The sequence below is a fragment of the Poromitra crassiceps genome, assembly GCF_964638095.1.
Source record: "Poromitra crassiceps genome assembly, chromosome: 10".
Classification (NCBI taxonomy): domain Eukaryota; kingdom Metazoa; phylum Chordata; class Actinopteri; order Beryciformes; family Melamphaidae; genus Poromitra; species Poromitra crassiceps.
Genome location: NC_139631.1, coordinates 51,584,868 through 51,606,773, shown reverse-complemented (window position 1 = coordinate 51,606,773; position 21,906 = coordinate 51,584,868). Strand labels below are relative to the sequence as shown.

The following is a 21,906-nucleotide window of genomic DNA, read 5'->3' as shown; positions in this document are numbered from 1 at the left end:
TATCAGTGCATAACATGCTAGTTACTTAGTATCACTGAGCTGCAGGTTGTATCAGTGCATAACATGCTAGTTACTTAGTATCACTGAGCTGCAGGTTGTATCAGTGCATAACATGCTAGTTACTTAGTATCACTGAGCTGCAGGTTGTATCAGTGCGTAACATGCTAGTTACTTAGTATCACTGTGCTGCAGGTTGTATCAGTGCATAACTTGCTAGTTACTTAGTATCACTGTGCTGCAGGTTGTATCAGTACATAACATGCTAGTTACTTAGTATCACTGTGCTGCAGGTTGTATCAGTGCATAACGTGCTAGTTACTTAGTATCACTGTGCTGCAGGTTGTATCAGTACATAACATGCTAGTTACTTAGTATCACTGAGCTGCAGGTTGTATCAGTGCGTAACATGCTAGTTACTTAGTATCACTGTGCTGCAGGTTGTATCAGTGCATAACATGCTAGTTACTTAGTATCACTGTCCTGCAGGTTGTATCAGTGCATAACATGCTAGTTACTTAGTATCACTGAGCTGCAGGTTGTATCAGTGCATAACATGCTAGTTACTTAGTATCACTGTGCTGCAGGTAGTATGAGTGCATAACATGCTAGTTACTTAGTATCACTGAGGTGCAGGTTGTATCAGTGCATAACATGCTAGTTACTTAGTATCACTGTCCTGCAGGTTGTATCAGTACATAACATGCTAGTTACTTAGTATCACTGTGCTGCAGGTTGTATCGGTGCCTTACATGCGAGTTACTTAGTATCACTGTGCTGCAGGTTGTATCGGTGCATAACATGCTAGTTACTTAGTATCACTGTACTGCAGGTTGTATCAGTGCATAACGTGCTAGTTACTTAGTATCACTGTGCTGCAGGTTGTATCAGTGCATAACATGGTAGTTACTTAATATCACTGTGCTGCAGGTTGTATCAGTGCATAACATGCTAGTTACTTAGTATCACTGTGCTGCAGGTTGTATTGGTGCATAACATGGTAGTTACTTAAAGGATGGCTTTACTGTGGGGAATATGAATATATATTAAATCTCACGCCCCTAAGGTTTTCGAATCCGTTGAAATTTTTGAAATTGGAGGTTCACTGCCAGAGATATCAAGCATCTCTCACATATTTTTTGGGCCAGCCGACGCGTTTCGCGTCATCTGGCCCAAGTCCGCCTTGCGGAAGTCGAGGACCTATGAACTACAATGTGAGCCATGGTCCCGCCTCTAGAGGTCCTCCACGCCCCTCCAGAGGTCTTGAACAAAAACAAAAGGCAGCCATCTTTTTCCACCACCTAGCCTGCTGTAGCTAGGTTAGCTTTCCATAGCTCCTTGCAAAGAGACGATTTTCTCGGGAACGGAAGCACGGACAGACACGGGACTGGCGGCATTGGAAAGCTTGTCAAATTTTACATCTAGTAGTAGGTGCGTTGAAGTAACGAAATCAACGCTGAGCAATGTACCCGTTTTTACACATTTTTACATAAAATAGTTACAACATCAGATGCGCGTAACTCCTACGAAAATGCCTTAAAATGCATGAATTTTTTTTTATGAAGACATCTCCCGACATATATACTACCGTTTAAATTTGGTGCAATTTGGAGGCAATTTTTTTTTTTTTTTTTCTTCTACTAAATCTTTTTATGTCGACCCTTCTTCTTCTTCGACTTTTATGGCGGTTGGCAAGCATATATGTGCATTACCGCCACCTACTGGAGTTTGATATCGGCCAAATGCCTGAGGGGTGGGCGTGGAAACGAAGGCCACGCGAGCCCAGTGCATTGTGGGAAATGTAGGATTTCGGGTTCCCGCACCCGCCCCTCCACACAGAGTGGATTTCGGTTGATATCTCTGGCAGTGAACCTCCAATTTCAAAAACGTGCTAGTTACTTAGTATCACTGAGCTGCAGGTTGTATCAGTGCATAACATGCTAGTTACTTAGTATCACTGAGCTGCAGGTTGTATCAGTGCATAACATGCTAGTTACTTAGTATCACTGTCCTGCAGGTTGTATCAGTGCATAACATGCTAGTTACTTAGTATCACTGTCCTGCAGGTTGTATCAGTGCATAACATGCTAGTTACTTAATATCACTGTGCTGCAGGTTGTATCAGTGCATAACATGCTAGTTACTTAATATCACTGTGCTGCAGGTTGTATCAGTGCATAACATGCTAGTTACTTAGTATCACTGCTGCAGGTTGTATTGGTGCCGAACATGCTAGTTACTTAGTATCACTGTGCTGCAGGTTGTATCAGTGCATAACATGCTAGTTACTTCGTATCACTGTCCTGCAGGTTGTATCAGTGCATAACATGCTAGTTACTTAGTATCACTGTCCTGCAGGTTGTATCAGTGCATAACATGGTAGTTACTTAATATCACTGTGCTGCAGGTTGTATCAGTGCATAACATGCTAGTTACTTAATATCACTGTGCTGCAGGTTGTATCAGTGCATAACATGCTAGTTACTTAGTATCACTGTGCTGCAGGTTGTATCAGTGCATAACATGCTAGTTACTTAGTATCACTGTGCTGCAGGTTGTATTGGTGCCTAACATGCTAGTTACTTAGTATCACTGTCCTGCAGGTTGTATTGGTGCCGAACATGCTAGTTACTTAGTATCACTGTCCTGCAGGTTGTATCAGTGCATAACATGCTAGTTACTTAGTATCACTGTCCTGCAGGTTGTATCAGTGCATAACATGGTAGTTACTTAATATCACTGTGCTGCAGGTTGTATCAGTGCATAACATGCTAGTTACTTAATATCACTGTGCTGCAGGTTGTATCAGTGCATAACATGCTAGTTACTTAGTATCACTGTGCTGCAGGTTGTATCAGTGCATAACATGCTAGTTACTTAGTATCACTGTGCTGCAGGTTGTATTGGTGCCTAACATGCTAGTTACTTAGTATCACTGTCCTGCAGGTTGTATTGGTGCCGAACATGCTAGTTACTTAGTATCACTGTCCTGCAGGTTGTATTGGTGCCGAACATGCTAGTTACTTAGTATCACTGTGCTGCAGGTTGTATCAGTGCATAACATGCTAGTTACTTAGTATCACTGTGCTGCAGGTTGTATCAGTGCATAACGTGCTAGTTACTCAGTATCACTGTCCTGCAGGTTCTATCAGTGCATAACGTGCTAGTTACTTAGTATCACTGTGCTGCTGGTTGTATCAGTGCATAACATGCTAGTTACTTAGTATCACTGTACTGCAGGTTGTATCAGTGTATAACATGCTAGTTACTTAGTATCACTGTCCTGCAGGTTGTATCGGTGCCTAACATGCTAGTTACTTAGTATCACTGTGCTGCTGGTTGTATCAGTGCATAACTGCTGGATTATTTGTATCTTTGAACCATGTGTGCAGCACGAATGGTTCGACACTCTTGTAGAAATTAAACAAGATTAGCAGTGGAACAACAAGAATGGAGTAAAAGAAAAAGAAAATGGAGGTTAATGAAAGCACTGCATGATGCAGTTTTAGTAGCGTTTGATCTAGTTTCACTTAGTTGGTCCTTCTTGCCACATGCTCTAACCTTGAGCCTGTGTTCTCTGGTGTTTAGGGGATTCAGGTGTTTCTGGGACACTCGTGGAGAGGGAACTGATGAATGATCTGGTATTGCTGCTATTGACCCAGAAGGGAACCTACTGTGGTCTAATGCAGTGCACTAACCGCACGCTTCAGCCTGTGAACATCAGAGAGCACATGATAGCACTACTGTCACTGTATAGCTATTAGTCCAGAGGAAGACTGTGACTTTTATGGCCACTGGCCACAGTGGAGGTGAACTCCAAGGTACCCCAGTTTTTCCCCAATCACTTAGATTCTCAGAAAAGAAAAAGAAATCTAATAAAATACGTCTGTTTACCTGCTACATTGGCAGGTAGAGTAGAGACACCCTTACGAGCTACAGTCAATATTTACTAGCATTTGGCTGGCAGCAGGCAGGTACTTATCTCACACTGTGGTCGTTGTAGTGAAGTGTTTCTGTGTGTGAGACACTGTGCGATGATGTGATGAGCTGCGGTGTGTTTGTATCCCTGCAGAGCTGGAAGGCAACGAGAGGTGGTTACAGACTCTCCTTCAGGGATTACGTAGGTTCACACCCCTTCCTCCCCTTCACCTCCCTCCTCCTCCACTCACTGCTTATAACACCTTTACCACACCATCCCCTCCTCAGCTGCCCTGCCCTGCCCTGCCTGGGGTTGACTGCGTGTATTTGACACTAAACATTAGCAGTGGGTTGGTGTGTGTGTGTGTGTGTGTGTGTGTGTGTGTGTGTGTGTTCTCTTAACATCAATGGTGATGCCAGCCTGGCTGTGGAGTGGTGCGGCTGATAGAGTGCCAAAGTCACGCCCTGTTCCGGGTTCGGCATAGGACCTAAGCCATTTCCTTCCCCATTCATTTTTCCATAGACATTTCATAAAATGCCTCTAAAAAGAGTTTTACTTGGTCGAAACAAGCGATTCAGCTGCTGTATATTTAGAATCGGGAGAGACCATATAACATTTCATTATGATAAAATAAAAAAATTAAGCGGAGGGGGGGGTCTTTGGTTTCCTACGTTCTTTTTTTACGTTTTGGTCCGAGTGGAATGTTATCTGGTCTCTCCTGATTCTAAATATAGCTGAATCGCTTGGTTTGACCAATTCAATCTATTTCATGGACAAATGATTGGGAATGAAATGTCTTGGGTCCTATGCCAAACCTGGAAGAGAGGGCGGGACGTTGGCTGGCACTCTATTGTGCAGAAGCTGCCTGGCTGTGCTCCTTGCTCATGGATGATGAGGATGATGGTGATGTTGATGACAGCGATGAGCTAGCAGTGGCCTAAAGGACAGCTTTCTGGTGATTGTTGATGACAGCGATGAGCTAGCAGTGGCCTAAAGGACAGCTTTGTGGTTCAGTGGATGTCTAGTTGAGTGCTGTGCGTTTGGCCCTGACTCGTGTTTGTGTGTTGCTCTTTGCAGACAAGTCCCGGGCTTTCTCTCCTCACGCTGAATCCAAGAAGCAGGCGGCGCTGGGCCCGGACGAGCAGAGGGCTGCCAACCTGGGCCGCTCCCCCTACCCCCTGTCCCCCCGCGACATGGCCAAGATGGCCAGTCACGACCAGCACCTGTTGCATTACAACTGTGAGTCTCCTTCTCCGGACTGTCCCATATGGGGACTTATCATTTTTGCAATGCAGAAAAAAGGACGCAATCATGGAATTTGGTAATAAAAATGGAACCAACTCTAAAACAGTCGCAGAATTGTTCATAATTTGGCAGAAATTGATCAAAGTAGGCCTAATGATCAAAATCAAAAGTAGACCTACTTATTGTAGTAACCTAAATTATTTCACAAGTGTAAAGCAGGCCTAGATAAATAATTCAGTCTTCAATTGGTTTTCACTTTGAGACACATGTCGAAATGGCTGTCTGAGAGAGCCAATATTGATCCTAGTAGAAACTAGAAACTAGTCTTTCTAGTTGTGTAGATTGGACAGTTTGGGTTAGTTCAGTATCACTCAGTTCAGAATGTAAATTGAAACTGCAACTGACTTTTTAATGGAAGAATCTAAACCAGGGATGTCAGAGATACGATCCGGCCCGCGGGCAGGTTTCATCCGGCCCGCGAGATGTTTTGGAATATAAAAAAATATATATATATTATTATTATTATTATTATTAAATTTCGCACCCCATTATCATGAACTACGTGTGGCTAATAAGCAAGCTAAGAGTTCATTCATAAGTTAATTAACCTGCACTACAAGGAAGTATGTCAGTAGGTCATCAGGTGTAAACAAAGCCGCCATGATTGCCTGAAATTGAATCGCGCATTCGGCTACCTACCAAAAAACAAAGGAATCAACAAGATGCTGTCGAAAAACAGAAAGGTTGACATGGAATTCAGGCAGTTTCAAGAGAAATGGAAAGAGCAGTATTTATTTTGTGAAGTAAATGGGTAAATGAGTCGAATTGATTTTAGTAAAAAAAAAAATCCGGCCCCCATGAGGTCTCAGTTGAACAAATCCGGCCCTCTACCTAATATGAGTCTGACACCCCTGATCTAAACTCAATGATTACTAGGGGTGTGCCACCTTAGGCACCTCACGATTCAATTCGATTCGATTATGATTAAGGGTGCTACGATTCGATTATTAAACGATTACGATTAATCACGATTTTCGATGCATCTTTTTCACCAAACAGGATTTTTTTTAAGCAAGGTATATTTGTCACTATCCATTAATTAAAGTAAACAAACAAATGTACCTCCATTATCTTCAGTTGTGACTGAAGTCCACGCATCACGTTACAGCCACCCTGCATGCTTTCTTCAGTGATTCCAGTTTGCAGTACTTTGGTCTCGTTTGACAGTTAAGGAACTGCTTTCCGAGCGAAATACCGTATTTTTTGCAAATAAAGCAAAAAAAAAAAAAAAATGCAATTTTTTGCAAATCGATAATCTAACATTGTGAATCGATTTTAATCATCACGTGACTACAGTAATCGCGATGCATCGATTATACGATTAATCAGCACACCCCTAATGATTACTCTCTGAGTGGCTATAAAAGCCTCTCTATGGCATAATAACCTCTGGCCAGATTGAACTGAAAGTGAAGCCAAGACATTGTTAACCCATTGATACCATGCAGCATTTGTGTGTGTATCCCTTTAAGACGTGACGCGGTTTGCGGTCTTAAAGGGATACACACACAAATGAGGGATATACACGCAAACGCTGCATCAGGTATCAATGGGTTAAAGTAAGAGACTAATCTATCTCTCGTTGTTTCCTGTCAGCGTTCCAGCAAGGTGGCCACGCTGCCCACCCTGGTCTGCAGCAGCAAGGTGGCCACGCTGCCCACCCTGGTCTGCAGCAGCAAGGGGGCCACGCTGCCCACCCTGGTCTGCAGCAGGACAGCAGCAGGCTGGCAGCTGTCAGACCCCTCCATATGCCAGAGCCACCGCCTCTCATCTCCTCCACCAAGCCAGGGGGCTCCATCACACAGGTGCAGTACAGCAGCACACACTCACAGATAGAAACCAGGGCTCCTACACTCACAGATAGAAACCAGGGCTCCTACACTCACAGATAGAAACAAGGGCTCCTACACTCACAGATAGAAACCAGGGCTCCTACACTCACAGATAGAAACAAGGGCTCCTACACTCACAGATACAAAGCAGGGCTCCTACACTCACAGATAGAAACCAGGGCTCCTACACTCACAGATACAAAGCAGGGCTCCTACACTCACAGATAGAAACCAGGGCTCCTACACTCAGATAGAAACCAGGGCTCCTACACTCACAGATAGAAACCAGGGCTCCTACACTCACAGGTACAAAGCAGGGCTCCTACACTCACAGATAGAAACCAGGGCTCCTACACTCACAGATAGAAACCAGGGCTCCTACACTCACAGATAGAAACCAGGGCTCCTACACTCAGATAGAAACCAGGGCTCCTACACTCACAGATAGAAACCAGGGCTCCTACACTCAGATAGAAACCAGGGCTCCTACACTCACAGATACAAAGCAGGGCTCCTACACTCACAGATAGAAACCAGGGCTCCTACAGTCACAGATACAAAGCAGGGCTCCTACACTCACAGAAAACCTAGAGACGTCAGGGGATTTGAAGATTTTGTTTTTCACCACTAGAATAGTCAGGTAATGGGTATGTACCCATTACATGGTACATATCCATGGATATGTACCATGGATGGAAAAGTCGTGGAATTTGTTGATCGAAACGCACTGCATGAAAAACCTGCTTTCCGGGCAAGTAAATGACCGCATAGGGACTCAATATGCGGACACTATGTGGTACTTTGCCCCACTTGTGGTACTTTCCCCCACTTGTGGTACTTTCCCCCACTTGTGGTACTTTCCCCCACTTTGCCACAAAGTGCCACAAAGACCTGCAAAGAGATCCACTTTGCAGGTCTTTGCAGTTGTGCAAAGTCCCGGAAAGGAGGTTTTTCGTGCAGTGAGAAATCCTGACAAACCGATTTCCAGGCAACAACAAAACGATACGCTGTCATTATGACTCATGTGTTTACCAAACCAAACGCTGTGTTCGTCAGGGCACCCCCGTGCAGTTGCACAGCCCAGCTCATGGGTTGGACCATGGGAAGATGCCCCCCACGCCCATGGCTTTGTCGTGGATGGATCAGAGGAAAGTGGGTGAGTCCAAGTGTCTGGAGTGGCTGGAGCACTCCCAGCTTTGGTTTGCTGGTGAGTTGCCCTCTACTTCTAGCACTGCCTATCACTTCTGTTACACATATATATTTATGGATATGATCATTTTAGAAAGACTGGATTGTTTGTTGAAGCCGTTGTTGTAATGTTAGTGATCATGGTGTTCAAGCCCAAATGCCTCAAAAGTAAAATTAAAATTGTGCTTAACCATCAATTCAGTTCAGGTTTTCCGACATGTCTTTTTTCCTGATCCTCTCTCTGTCCCTCCCTTCCCTTCCCTTCCCTCCCTGGCTGACCCTCTCTCTGCAGGAGGTCCTTACCCCGTGGTCAAGCAGGAGCAGCTGTCCCCTCGTGGCTCCTCCTCCCAGGCTGAGAACCTGTCCACCCAGGGAACAGCTCATGAGAATCCTGCAGGACGTGGTGGGTCACTCTTAACACACCACTCAATTCAATTCAATTGGCTTTATACAATGTTGCCAAAGCACGTTAACATATACAAGCATAAACATACATATTAGACAAGATACCGCTCTCTGACCCCTGACATTGATGGACAAATCCTCTTCTCTCCTATTTGATTCCCTTATAAACATGTGTTTTGGTGCTCTGCTTCTGCTGTGGTCCTTGTCCTGTATATTTCAGTGGGTAGAGCATAAGGCCAGTAGAGCAACGGTTAGGGGCTTTGAGTCGCTCCTATTGTTATTCTCTCCTTTACAGGGTCCATTCCAGCTGTTCAGGGGGGTAGCATCACTAAGGGGATCCCAGGGACCAGAGTGCACCAGGACTCTTCAATCCCCTCCTACCGAGGGGGCTCCATCACTCAGGTAAGCTTAGAGCACCAGGGGAACTAGGACTAGTCTAGGTCTGTGTGGTCTCAACGCCAGACCCATGAGACCAGGGGAACTAGGACTAGTCTAGGCCTTGTGTAGTCTCAACGCCAGACCCATGAGACCAGAGGAACGAGGACTAGTCTAGGCCTGTGTAGTCTCAATGCTAGACCCATGAGACCAGGGGAACTAGGACTAGTCTAGGTCTGTGTAGTCTCAATGCCAGACCCATGAGACCAGGGGAACTAGGACTAGATTAGGCCTGTGTAGTCTCAATGCTAGACCCATGAGACCAGGGGAACTAGGACTAGTCTAGGCCTGTGTAGTCTCAATGCTAGACCCATGAGACCAGGGGAACTAGGACTAGTCTAGGCCTGTGTAGTCTCAATGCTAGACCCATGAGACCAGGGGAACTAGGACTAGTCTAGGCCTGTGTAGTCTCAACGCTAGACCCATGAGACCAGGGGAACTAGGACTAGTCTAGGCCTGTGAAGTCTCAACGCTAGACCCATGAGACCAGGGGAACTAGGACTAGTCTAGGCCTGTGTAGTCTCAACGCCAGATCCATGAGAGTTCTTACGCTGATACACTACGTAACTACATGCTCTCTCTCTGGGTCTGGAACACTTCCCAGCTCCAATCTGCTGTTGGATTCCTGGCCAGTGATTGGTTCCTCTGAAATCCTGCGGCCACCAATGAGTAATGACTTTAGCGATCAGGCATGCTCACCAACCTGACTCTGTTAAGTCAAGTCAAGTCAAGTTTATTTATATAGCCCTAATTCACAAGCATGTCTCAGAGGGCTTCACAGAAAGTATGTCTAGCTGATTCTAGCTAACACACAGTAACAAGAATATACAGAATAAAGATAACATTTGAACATTTGAAGAAAGCAGGAGAGTGGAGGAGGGAGGGAGAGGGAGGAGGGAGGAGAGGGGGGAGGTGGGGAGAAAATAGGAAAAGTGGAGAGGTGGGAGGGCGCAGGGGAAGGAGAGCAGTGGGAATGTGAGAGAGGGGAGAGGACAGAGAGGAGGAGAGAACAGAGAAGGAGAGGTGGAAGGGTACAGGGGAGGTAGAGTAGAGGTAGGGTCTAGGGTGGAGGGAGGGAGGGAGGAGAGGGGGGAGGTGGGGAGAAAATAGGAAATGTGGAGGAGGAGAGAACAGGGGAGGAGAGATGAGGGTGCAGGGGAGGGAGAGCCAGGGTAGGGGTAGGGTCTAGGGTTGGGGGAGGGGAGGGAGTAGGATACGGGCCCGGATTAGGGCGAGGGTGGGGAGAAATGGGAAATGTGGAGGAGGAGAGAACAGAGAAGGAGAGGGTGCAGGGGAGGGAGAGCAGGGGGAATGTGAGAGGGAGGGGAGGGCAGAGAGGAGGAGAGAACAGAGAAGGAGAGGTGGGAGGGCGCAGGGGAAGGAGAGCAGTGGGAATGTGGGAGAGGGGAGAGGACAGAGAGGAGGAGAGAACAGAGAAGGAGAGGTGGAAGGGTACAGGGGAGGTAGAGTAGAGGTAGGGTCTAGGGTGGAGGGAGGGAGTAGGATACGGGCCCGGATTAGGGCGAGGGTGGGGAGAAAATGGGAAATGTGGAGGAGGAGAGAACAGAGAAGGAGAGGTGGGAGGGTGCAGAGGAAGGAGAGCAGGGGGAATGTGAGAGAGGGGGGAGGACAGAGAGTAGAGGTGCAGGGGAAGGAGAGCAGGGGAAGAAGAGCAGGGGGAATGTGAGAGAGGGGGGAGGACAGAGAGTAGAGGTAGGGTCTAGGGTGGAGGGAGGGAGTAGGATACGGGCCCGGATTAGGGCGAGGGTGGGGGGAAAATGGGAAATGTGGAGGAGGAGAGGACAGAGAAGGAGAGGTGGGAGGGTGCAGGGGAAGGAGAGCAGGGGGAATGTGAGAGAGGGGGGAGGACAGAGAGGCAGAGAAGGAGAGGTGGGAGGGTGCAGGGGAAGGAGAGCAGGGGGAATGTGAGAGAAGGGAGAGCAGGAAGTGGCAGGGATTCAGGAAAATAGGGGAGAAGAGGAGAAGGAGCAGAGGGGGGGGAGAATGAGGAGAGAGCAGGAGAAGGGAGGGGGGGGCGGTGGGATGCGGGGGAGGAAAGAGCATGGAAAGAGAGGAGAACAAGAAGGGGGAAGAAGGGAAGAAGCGGGGAAAGGGGGAAAGAGAGGGGGGGGGGAGAAGATCAGACAACTGACTACTCTAAGCATTAACCAGAGCTAACTGGGACATAGTATCTAGCTAATCTACAGCCTAATCTGGCCTATCCTACCCTGCTCTAGTCTGATTTTAGCCTGAACACTAACAGGTCAGCCTTAGGCTGTAGCTAATCTATCGCCTACCTAAGCTGTTCTAAACCAACCGGCAGCCCTCGACCAGTGATGAAGAGCACCGATGCCCCCCGACCCGGCCCCCGCCCACATATGGCGTGGGAGGGAAGGCCAGGCCGGGACACAGCGGCACCCCCTCACCCCCAGTGAACGCAAGAAAACCTTTCCACCATATGGATCGCCGCATGGATTGCCCCAGTGACTTGGCTGAGGAGGAACCTTGTGAGGTCGTTGTGCTAGGGGCCAATTGCTGCGGCCCAGGCGGACCCAGCCCCCACGCGACCCGCCCCCCCAGCCACCAGCATAGTGACTGAGAGCGTGAGAGCAGGCCACGCTGTTGACTTTTGAAAACGAACCACTCCCTCATTGGTGCTACGACCTCTGTCATTCAATTTTGACCCAATAGATCTGTATCATTTTAGAGAATTTCAAAGTTAAAGTCTCACATTTGTACCTTCAAATGGCTTCCTTTCTAAAAAATTGGGGGGTTGTAAAAACACATTGCTCCAGAAGTACTAGAAACTAGAAATCTTGCGCGCTATGTATGCTCGATCCCTGGGCTCACCCGCTTGCTAGTTCGCTGCGCGGCCTCACCCACCCTGCAGCTTGGCCGCTACGCGGGCTCGCATATGCAGTTCTGCCGCTGCATGGCCTTGATGGCAGCTCGGCATGATCGCTACCCACGTCAGTAAGCATGATCGCTCCGATCATGCTTACTGACGTGGGTAGATCATTCTTACTGACGTGGGTAGATCATGCTTACTGACGTGGGTAGATCATACTCACTGACGTGGGTAGATCATGTTTACTGACGTGGGTAGATCATTCTTACTGACGTGGGTAGATCATGTTTACTGACATGGGTAGATCATGCTTACTGACGTGGGTAGATCATGCTTACTGACGTGGGTAGATCATACTCACTGACGTGGGTAGATCATGTTTACTGACGTGGGTAGATCATTCTTACTGACGTGGGTAGATCATGTTTACTGACATGGGTAGATCATGCTTACTGACGTGGGTAGATCATACTCACTGACGTGGGTAGATCATGCTTACTGACGTGGGTAGATCATACTCACTGACGTGGGTAGATCATGTTTACTGACGTGGGTAGATCATTCTTACTGACGTGGGTAGATCATGTTTACTGACGTGGGTAGATCATTCTTACTGACGTGGGTAGATCATACTTACTGACGTGGGTAGATCATGCTTACTGACGTGGGTAGATCATGCTTACTGACGTGGGTAGATCATACTCACTGACGTGGGTAGATCATTCTTACTGACGTGGGTAGATCATTCTTACTGACGTGGGTAGATCATGTTTACTGACATGGGTAGATCATGTTTACTGACGTGGGTAGATCATACTTACTGACGTGGGTAGATCATGCTTACTGACGTGGGTAGATCATGCTTACTGACGTGGGTAGATCATACTTACTGACGTGGGTAGATCATGTTTACTGACGTGGGTAGATCATACTTACTGACGTGGGTAGATCATGTTTACTGACGTGGGTAGATCATACTTACTGACGTGGGTAGATCATACTTACTGACGTGGGTAGATCATACTTACTGACGTGGGTAGATCATGCTTACTGACGTGGGTAGATCATGCTTACTGACGTGGGTAGATCATACTTACTGACGTGGGTAGATCATGCTTACTGACGTGGGTAGATCATGCTTACTGACGTGGGTAGATCATGCTTACTGACGTGGGTAGATCATACTTACTGACGTGGGTAGATCATGCTTACTGACGTGGGTAGATCATGCTTACTGACGTGGGTAGATCATACTTACTGACGTGGGTAGATCATGCTTACTGACGTGGGTAGATCATGTTTACTGACGTGGGTAGATCATACTTACTGACGTGGGTAGATCATACTTACTGACGTGGGTAGATCATGTTTACTGACGTGGGTAGATCATGTTTACTGACGTGGGTAGATCATGCTTACTGACGTGGGTAGATCATGTTTACTGACGTGGGTAGATCATACTTACTGACGTGGGTAGATCATACTTACTGACGTGGGTAGATCATGCTTACTGACGTGGGTAGATCATGTTTACTGACGTGGGTAGATCATACTTACTGACGTGGGTAGATCATACTTACTGACGTGGGTAGATCATGCTTACTGACGTGGGTAGATCATGTTTACTGACGTGGGTAGATCATACTTACTGACGTGGGTAGATCATGCTTACTGACGTGGGTAGATCATACTTACTGACGTGGGTAGATCATGTTTACTGACGTGGGTAGATCATACTTACTGACGTGGGTAGATCATACTTACTGACGTGGGTAGATCATACTTACTGACGTGGGTAGATCATGTTTACTGACGTGGGTAGATCATGCTTACTGACGTGGGTAGATCATGTTTACTGACGTGGGTAGATCATGTTTACTGACGTGGGTAGATCATACTTACTGACGTGGGTAGATCATACTTACTGACGTGGGTAGATCATGCTTACTGACGTGGGTAGATCATACTTACTGACGTGGGTAGATCATGTTTACTGACGTGGGTAGATCATACTTACTGACGTGGGTAGATCATACTTACTGACGTGGGTAGATCATACTTACTGACGTGGGTAGATCATGTTTACTGACGTGGGTAGATCATGCTTACTGACGTGGGTAGATCATGTACAGGCGGCAGGATCTCCCTGCTGCTGCTGTGACATAACCCCAGCTCTGACTAGCCCCCCGTCGCCGTGGCAACAGGTACACACTGTGCCGCCTGTGTTCCCTCCTTTATTGACGTGTTGACTGGACGCTGGCTAAGCCTGCTCACTGACATGCTGCCCGCTGCTGCAACACCACCACAGCCAGCTGGCCTGCAGGAGAGGTGGTTCCCCTCTCAGATAACCGAGGCAAAGGTGACTGAGGTCATGTAGAATCAGTGCTGTTGTCGAGGCACAGCCCTCGTTTGTTTGTCTAGTTGGCTTACTAGCTGGATTGATTGCTGTGTGTGTGTGTGTGTGTGTGTGTGTGTGTGTGTGTGTGTGTGTGTGTGTGCGCGTGCGCGTGCGTGTGTGTGTGAGCACCCGTGATAAGGCCCAGCTGTGGTCAGGGCCATCCGATCCCGTAAGCGGAAGCCGCCACCCACTCGTTCGTGGCCTCCTGACCTTCAGCGGTGCTTCTTCTTCTCTCTCTCTGCACACAGCTGTAATCAACGGCAGGAAAAGTGATCTGGGACACGACGACGTTACACCACGAGCGAGCAGGGCGGAAATATGACTCATACAGTACCACGACGTCATGTGACTCAACCTGCTGTCTGTCCGTGTCACCTGCTGTTAGCAAGTGGTTGTGTCTCTCGCTTATTGTGGGAGGTGTTTAGTTTTGAGCTGGGGGGTGTAAAAAGCAGCAGCAACAACAAGGCAAGGCACTTTTTTTTGTTAATCCATTGATACCTGATGCAGCATTTGCGTGTGTATATTAGGCCTGCACAATATGAGGAAAATCTGCGATGTGCGATAACATTGTTCAATATAGCGATGACGATACCACTTGCGATAAATAAACAAATATTAAAGTATGCATATTAGCTATACAGTTCCTATATCTTTCTGCTTTAATAATGCTAACATAGACCCCAAACATAGCCTATGCCCACTGAATAAAGAAATGAAATACACACTGACTCTAGCTGAAACTACACACAGTGTGTTTGGGCTTTGGCAGAGGGGCGGAGCGCACTGTTGCAAGGGAAAGGTGAACGCTGGATTTACAACACAAGACAAAATGATCAGATGCTGAGTGGGAATGCATGACGCATGTAAATAAAACCACCTTTGTTATTCATTGCGTTTCAGGCAGTCTTTGCGATGTGTTTATTGCGCATGTTCATATTGCGATGACGATGAAAATACGATTAATTGTGCAGCCCTAGTGTATATCCCTCATTTGTGTGTGTATCCCACACACACACACACAAATGCTGCATCAGGTATCAATGGGTTAACATGACGCTGCCAGATGGTTTGTTTCACAGAACCATCTGGAAACTCGATCTTAGAGACCGGGTAAATAAAGTGCAGGCACTTTCAAAAAAATACCCGGCAGGTGATTGGATGAACCATCTGTCTATCACCATCTGTCAGGGGCTAACTTCATCCACTTAGGACCACCTCGTCCTTCCTCGGACGCTGATTGGTCCGCACCACTGGTGGAGTGGAGTAAAGGCATATCTGGCAGCATGGCAAGAGGGATTTCTCGCGTGATTGTGATTATAGATCTTGTTCTCACGAGTCCAGCTGCCTCATAAGGTTACTAAGTTGTTTGTAACCCTATATTGAAGTTCAAAAATACCCATGACACATGAAAATAGCATCCTTCACAGTATACGTTACTGATGCTTCTCACGGTTTGTCCTGCCTCAGAATGGGCCTTTGGGGGGTGACTGGGCACGACAGTTAGCCATGATCTGACCTTTGGGTTAGTGTGTCGTCAGGGTTACACTGAAGACAAATATATCAGTCATTGTCAGAAATGATGGAGCGACATATTTTTGCAGCACCCCAAGTTTGAGAAAGGAAGCCATTTCAACATACAAATGTGAGACTTTAACTTTGAAATTCTCTAAAATGACACAGTAAAAATGCTTGGGGGCTTGGGCCTTTGGGGGCCTTTGGGGAGTGGCTAAAACCCCTTTGGGGCACCAAAAAATGCTCTATATCCTGTTCCTGTATGACTGTGTGAAAGGAAATGTGTGCTGTACCTGGAGATGGTAGACTACATGTAGGTCTTTCTGTGCTGCAGTCCCCACAGGGCACATGTGTGCTGTACCTGGAGATGGTAGACTAGGTCTTTCTGTGCTGCAGTCCCCACAGGGCACACCTGCTGTACCTGGAGATGGTAGACTACATGTAGGTCTTTCTGTGCTGTGGTCCCCACAGGGCACACCTGCTGTACCTGGAGATGGTAGACTACATGTAGGTCTTTCTGTGCTGTGGTCCCCACAGGGCACACCTGCTGTACCTGGAGATGCTAGACTACATGTAGGTCTTTCTGTGCTGTGGTCCCCACAGGGCACACCTGCTGTACCTGGAGATGGTAGACTACATGTAGGTCTTTCTGTGCTGTGGTCCCCACAGGGCACACCTGCTGTACCTGGAGATGGTAGACTACATGTAGGTCTTTCTGTGCTGTGGTCCCCACAGGGCACACCTGTTGTACCTGGAGATGCTAGACTACATGTAGGTCTTTCTGTGCTGTGGTCCCCACAGGGCACACCTGCTGACGTGCTGTACAAGGGAACCATCACCCGTCTGATCACAGAGGACAGCCCCAGCCGAGCGGAGAGGGAGCGCGACGACGCCATGTCCAAAGGACACGTGGTCTACGAAGGCATCAGCGGACACATTCTCACATACGACCGTACGTGTTTGAGCGACCCTATGCTAACCCCTGACCCCCCCATCATATGTCACTTTAAAAGACTTTAGATTTCATTTTATAATTTGTGATTGTTTTTCTGTATTGCTTTCTCTTCTATTATTGATGGGACTGCATGCACAAAGTCAAATTCCTCATTTGTAATCTGATTACTTACTGTGGCTATTAAACTGAATATTGACGCGTGAAAGTGTTTCAGCTACACTACAACTTACTTTATGCCATGGTCTGGGAGAGTACATGATTCTGTTTGGTTGGAGGCAGTCCTGTTTTCATTCATTTCATTCAGTGTATTGACCGTTGACACAACTGTTACTTAAAGACGCTGGAAACCCAAATCCGCAATAACCTTCTAACTATGTAATTTAGGGTCTTATGTGGATAATAGTAAGCTTTTTTTTTTTTTTTACCTCTTCACCCCTAACGTTCTGTTCTCATTCCTAACCTTTAGGCCCACCTTCTCAGAACCCTAAAGACGAGGGCCGTGGCCCCGGGCAGCCTGGAGAGATCCTCGGCCTGAAGCGTCCTTATGATGTTATGGAGGGAGGTATCTCCAGAGGGTTGCCTATGAGGGACTCGCTGTCTGCAGCCAACTGTGAGGGTAAGAGACAGTCCTCAGTTTGCCCCGCGTCATTCTCACAACCAGCTGTGGCTATACTGTAAAACTACAAATAAACGCCATGTCCCAAATAGATGCCGGGTCAGTTTTTTCTATTTGAAGTTTTACAGTAATCCTCTTCGACCCTTGTTTAATCACCTTTCACTCTGATTATTAATTAATTCTTTCTTCTCCCCCCCCCCCTGACGTCTTAAATCCCGCCTCTCCATCAGGTCTGATTGGTCGAGCCATGCCTCATGAGCGGGACAGCCCACACCACACGCCGTACAAGGATGCTCACCACATCCGTGGTTCCATCTCACAAGGTATGATATCAAATCCAGTGTCACTCAAGGCGCACATTTCTTTTAGAAATCATAGTTGAGGGGGTAAGGTATGCATGGAGATGGCAGAACAGTACTGCATAATCTTAGCAACAACAAAAAAAACTTCTGGGAACTGTGTGATATTCATATTGATATAAATCTAATAGAGATGAAGTCAGATAGCTGTCATGGTGTAGTGGAAACACCCCCTCTGGAACCACAACCCCTGCTGGTCGAGGACTAAATCGCACCAGAACCTTTGCTGTGTCTTCCCGACCTCTGTCTCCCTTTCTCGGCCTCATTCAGTCTCGATCGAATACAAAATAGTACGCTTAATTGTCTCTACTTTTAAGAAAAATAAGTTTTGACATATTGACTTAAATCCAGGTATACCTCGCCATCTGGAGCCTCAGGATGGCTACATGAGGAGGGAGCCTAAGCAGATGAAGAGAGAGGGCTCCCCGCCCCGCGGGCCTGGTTCACTGACCGACCCAATGAAGGGCAGAGAGGCCATGGTGCCTACTGTGAAGGAGGCCGGACGCTCCATCCACCTCATCCCCCGGGAGGAGCTCCGACAACCTGCCAAGGACGGCCTCATGGCACAGGTCAGCATAGGTCATCACAACACACAGGTACACAGGTACCACAGGTCAGCATAGGTCATCACAACACACAGGTACACAGGTCAGCATAGGTCATCACAACACACAGGTACACAGGTACCACAGGTCAGCATAGGTCATCACAACACACAGGTACACAGGTACCACAGGTCAGCATAGGTCATCACAACACACAGGTACACAGGTACCACAGGTCAGCATAGGTCATCACAACACACAGGTACACAGGTACCACAGGTCAGCATAGGTCATCACAACACACAGGTACCACAGGTCAGCATAGGTCATCACAACACACAGGTACACAGGTACCACAGGTCAGCATAGGTCATCACAACACACAGGTACACAGGTACCACAGGTCAGCATAGGTCATCACAACACACAGGTACACAGGCACCACAGGTCAGCATAGGTCATCACAACACACAGGTACACAGGCACCACAGGTCAGCATAGGTCATCACAACACACAGGTACACAGGCACCAAAGGTCAGCATAGGTCATCACAACACACAGGTACACAGACACTACAGGTCAGCATAGGACATCACAACACACAGGTACACAGGCACCACAGGTCAGCATAGGACATCACAACACACAGGTACACAGGTCAGCAAAGACCATCACAACACACAGGTACACAGACACTACAGGTCAGCATAGGTCATCACAACACACAGGCACCAAAGGTCAGCATAGGTCATCACAACACACAGGTACACAGGTCAGCATAGGTCATCACAACACACAGGTACACAGGTCAGCATAGGCCATTACATCGCCACTTTGGCGATGTAATGGATCCTAGACCCATCCTGACAGTGAGTACGGGTCAAGAAACCTCACTCCATTGAAGAGTTAGCTTATCTGTGTTGTTGGCAAAGCTTTAAATACATGGAGGAGGTGTCCGACTGTCCGGATCTTCTATATTTCTATGACAGCTGAACCGCTAGTTGTAACTTTCTGCAACGAGTTCGGCTGCGCCCACAAAATACATCATCGCTGTTTACAAACATTGAAAGGGTCTATATGTAGCCAAGCTGTGTGTGATGCTCTGACTCACTGGATACAGGCCTAGAGGTCCCTGTGTGATGTTACCACTAGATATTACTCATCTGTGGGCACATTATATATATATGTGTGTGTGTGTGTGTGTGTGTGTGTGTGTGTGTGTGTGTTTGTGTGTGTGTGTGTGTGTGTGTGTGTGTAAAGCTCTGACTCACTGTATACAGGCCTAAAAGTCATTTTGATGTTACCAGTAGATATTACTAATCTGTGGGCACATAATATATATATGTGTCGTGTGTGTGTGTGAGGCTTTTTCCACCAGACATGTGTTTGCATCCTTGTATTTTAAAATGTATTTTAAAATTGTAATCCTGCTAATAATCCCAATTTTTACTAAATGTAACTCTAATCTTGATTACATCTTTTTTTCTGTAACTGTAAAGAGTTACGATTTTTTGTAATCTGATGATGTAATCCCGTTACATGTAATCCCTTACTCCCCAAGCATGTACCTATGTAACAGGAGTTTTCCCTGTTGATTTTCTGCTTTGTCCCGCCTGTCCCATGTCTCAGAGCTTAGATTTAGGCCTCTCATAGCGCTTTCAGACAGACACGGTTCTGGTTCTGGCTCCGGCTCCGTTCTGGAGTCTCAGAACCTTGGTGCTTTCTGGCGAACCAGCCCGTGTTCACACCAGTTTAAGCGGAACCAAAGTGGGAGGACATTATTCGGTAGTCCTTCTTCAGTTTATTATTTATTTTTTTAAGTTTATTAATTATTTGGTCTGGCGTTCGAGTGAACCCAGCCTTGGCCCTCTCTTCTGCAAGTTCGGCATATGACTTGCTCTTTCTTATACTGCTTTCTAGCTTTTCTTGAGATTCGGTAGATGCCCAAATCGCCACTAAACATTTGGTTTCCTCAGCAGACCACTGCAAATTATTTTTCTCAAGTCAAGTCAAGTCAAGTCAAGTTTATTTATATAGCCCTAATTCACAAGCATGTCTCAGAGGGCTTCACAGAAAGTATGTCTAGCTGATTCTAGCTAACACACAGTAACAAGAATATACAGAATAAAGATAACATTCGAACATTTGAAGAAAGCAGGAGAGTGGAGGAGGGAGGGAGAGGGAGGAGGGAGGGGAGGGGGGAGGTGGGGAGAAAATAGGAAATGTGGAGGAGGAGAGAACAGAGGAGGAGAGATGAGGGTGCAGGGGAGGGAGAGCCAGGGTAGGGGTAGGGTCTAGGGTTGGGGGAGGGGAGGGAGTAGGATACGGGCCCGGATTAGGGCGAGGGTGGGGAGAAATGGGAAATGTGGAGGAGGAGAGAACAGAGAAGGAGAGGGTGCAGGGGAGGGAGAGCAGGGGGAATGTGAGAGGGAGGAGAGGGCAGAGAGGAGGAGAGAACAGAGAAGGAGAGGTGGGAGGGCGCAGGGGAAGGAGAGCAGTGGGAATGTGAGAGAGGGGAGAGGACAGAGAGGAGGAGAGAACAGAGAAGGAGAGGTGGAAGGGTACAGGGGAGGTAGAGTAGAGGTAAGGTCTAGGGTGGAGGGAGGGAGTAGGATACGGGCCCGGATTAGGGCGAGGGTGGGGAGAAAATGGGAAATGTGGAGGAGGAGAGAACAGAGAAGGAGAGGTGGGAGGGTGCAGGGGAAGGAGAGCAGGGGGAATGTGAGAGAGGGGGGAGGACAGAGAGTAGAGGTAGGGTCTAGGGTGGAGGGAGGGAGTAGGATACGGGCCCGGATTCTCCATGTTGCCATGAGCAAGTCATATGCCGAACTTGCAGAAGAGAGGGCCAAGGCTGGTTTCACTCGAACGCCAGAACAAATAATTAATAAACTTAAAAAAAAAAAAAAAAAATTAAGGACTACCGAATAATGTCCTCCCACTTTGGTTCCGCTTAAACTGGTGTGAACACGGGCTGGTTCGCCAGAAAGCACCAAGGTTCTGAGAATCCAGAACGGAGCCAGAGCCAGAACCAGAACCGTGTCTGTCTGAAAGCGGTATCAGTGATTTGGACACTGAGCATCACTGACTCCTTCCTGTCACGCTCCTCTTCCAGGGTCCTCCCATCATGAAGCAGGAGGCAGGTGGTTCAGGCAAACGCCATGACGTGCGCTCCATCATAGCCAGCTCGCCACGCTCCTACCACAGCATGCCCCCCCACATGGACATGCGCCCGGAGAGGAGCCGCTACGAGGAGGCGCCCAAAGGCCGGCCCAGTGCTGTGGTCAGCACGGCCAGCTCCATGGCACGCTCCTCCCCGCTCACCCTGGGGCCCGAGCAGGGAGGCAAGGCCCACCACAGCCCCGTGGGCTATGATGACAAAGGCTCCATGAGGTCCCCTTACCCTGGGCCCTCTCACCGGGGGTCACCCCTCTCCAGGGAGTCAGGCCAGCGACAGCATGACGGTGGGTATATCTCATATGAATAGAATCTGATAACCCCAGATAAGATTAAACTTAGGTTATACCTGAAAGGAAATTAGATTGTTTGCAGCAGCAAATGGCAATCGGATGCAAGCAGGAAAAATAGAATTAC

At 47.6% G+C, this 21,906-nt stretch overlaps 1 protein-coding gene across 6 annotated transcripts in view; it reads left to right on the top strand.

Annotated features, from left to right (window-relative positions):
- ncor2 (nuclear receptor corepressor 2) overlaps positions 1 to 21,906 on the top strand; it is a gene marked incomplete at its 3' end in the record, with an annotated part of 154,468 nt that overhangs the window by 114,499 nt on the left and 18,063 nt on the right. For 4 of the 6 annotated variants that reach the window (XM_083644613.1, XM_083644616.1, XM_083644612.1 and 1 more), the window contains exons 22-32: positions 4,070 to 4,117; positions 4,994 to 5,155; positions 6,818 to 7,026; positions 8,110 to 8,260; positions 8,534 to 8,644; positions 8,942 to 9,048; positions 16,641 to 16,791; positions 17,261 to 17,410; positions 17,641 to 17,733; positions 18,121 to 18,338; positions 21,428 to 21,776. In XM_083644613.1, the coding sequence (XP_083500739.1) occupies positions 4,070 to 4,117; positions 4,994 to 5,155; positions 6,818 to 7,026; positions 8,110 to 8,260; positions 8,534 to 8,644; positions 8,942 to 9,048; positions 16,641 to 16,791; positions 17,261 to 17,410; positions 17,641 to 17,733; positions 18,121 to 18,338; positions 21,428 to 21,776 (1,749 nt within the window). The remainder of the gene's footprint in view (positions 1 to 4,069; positions 4,118 to 4,993; positions 5,156 to 6,817; positions 7,027 to 8,109; positions 8,261 to 8,533; positions 8,645 to 8,941; positions 9,049 to 16,640; positions 16,792 to 17,260; positions 17,411 to 17,640; positions 17,734 to 18,120; positions 18,339 to 21,427; positions 21,777 to 21,906) is intronic. The other 2 variants (XM_083644615.1, XM_083644614.1) reach the window with 2 other exon arrangements.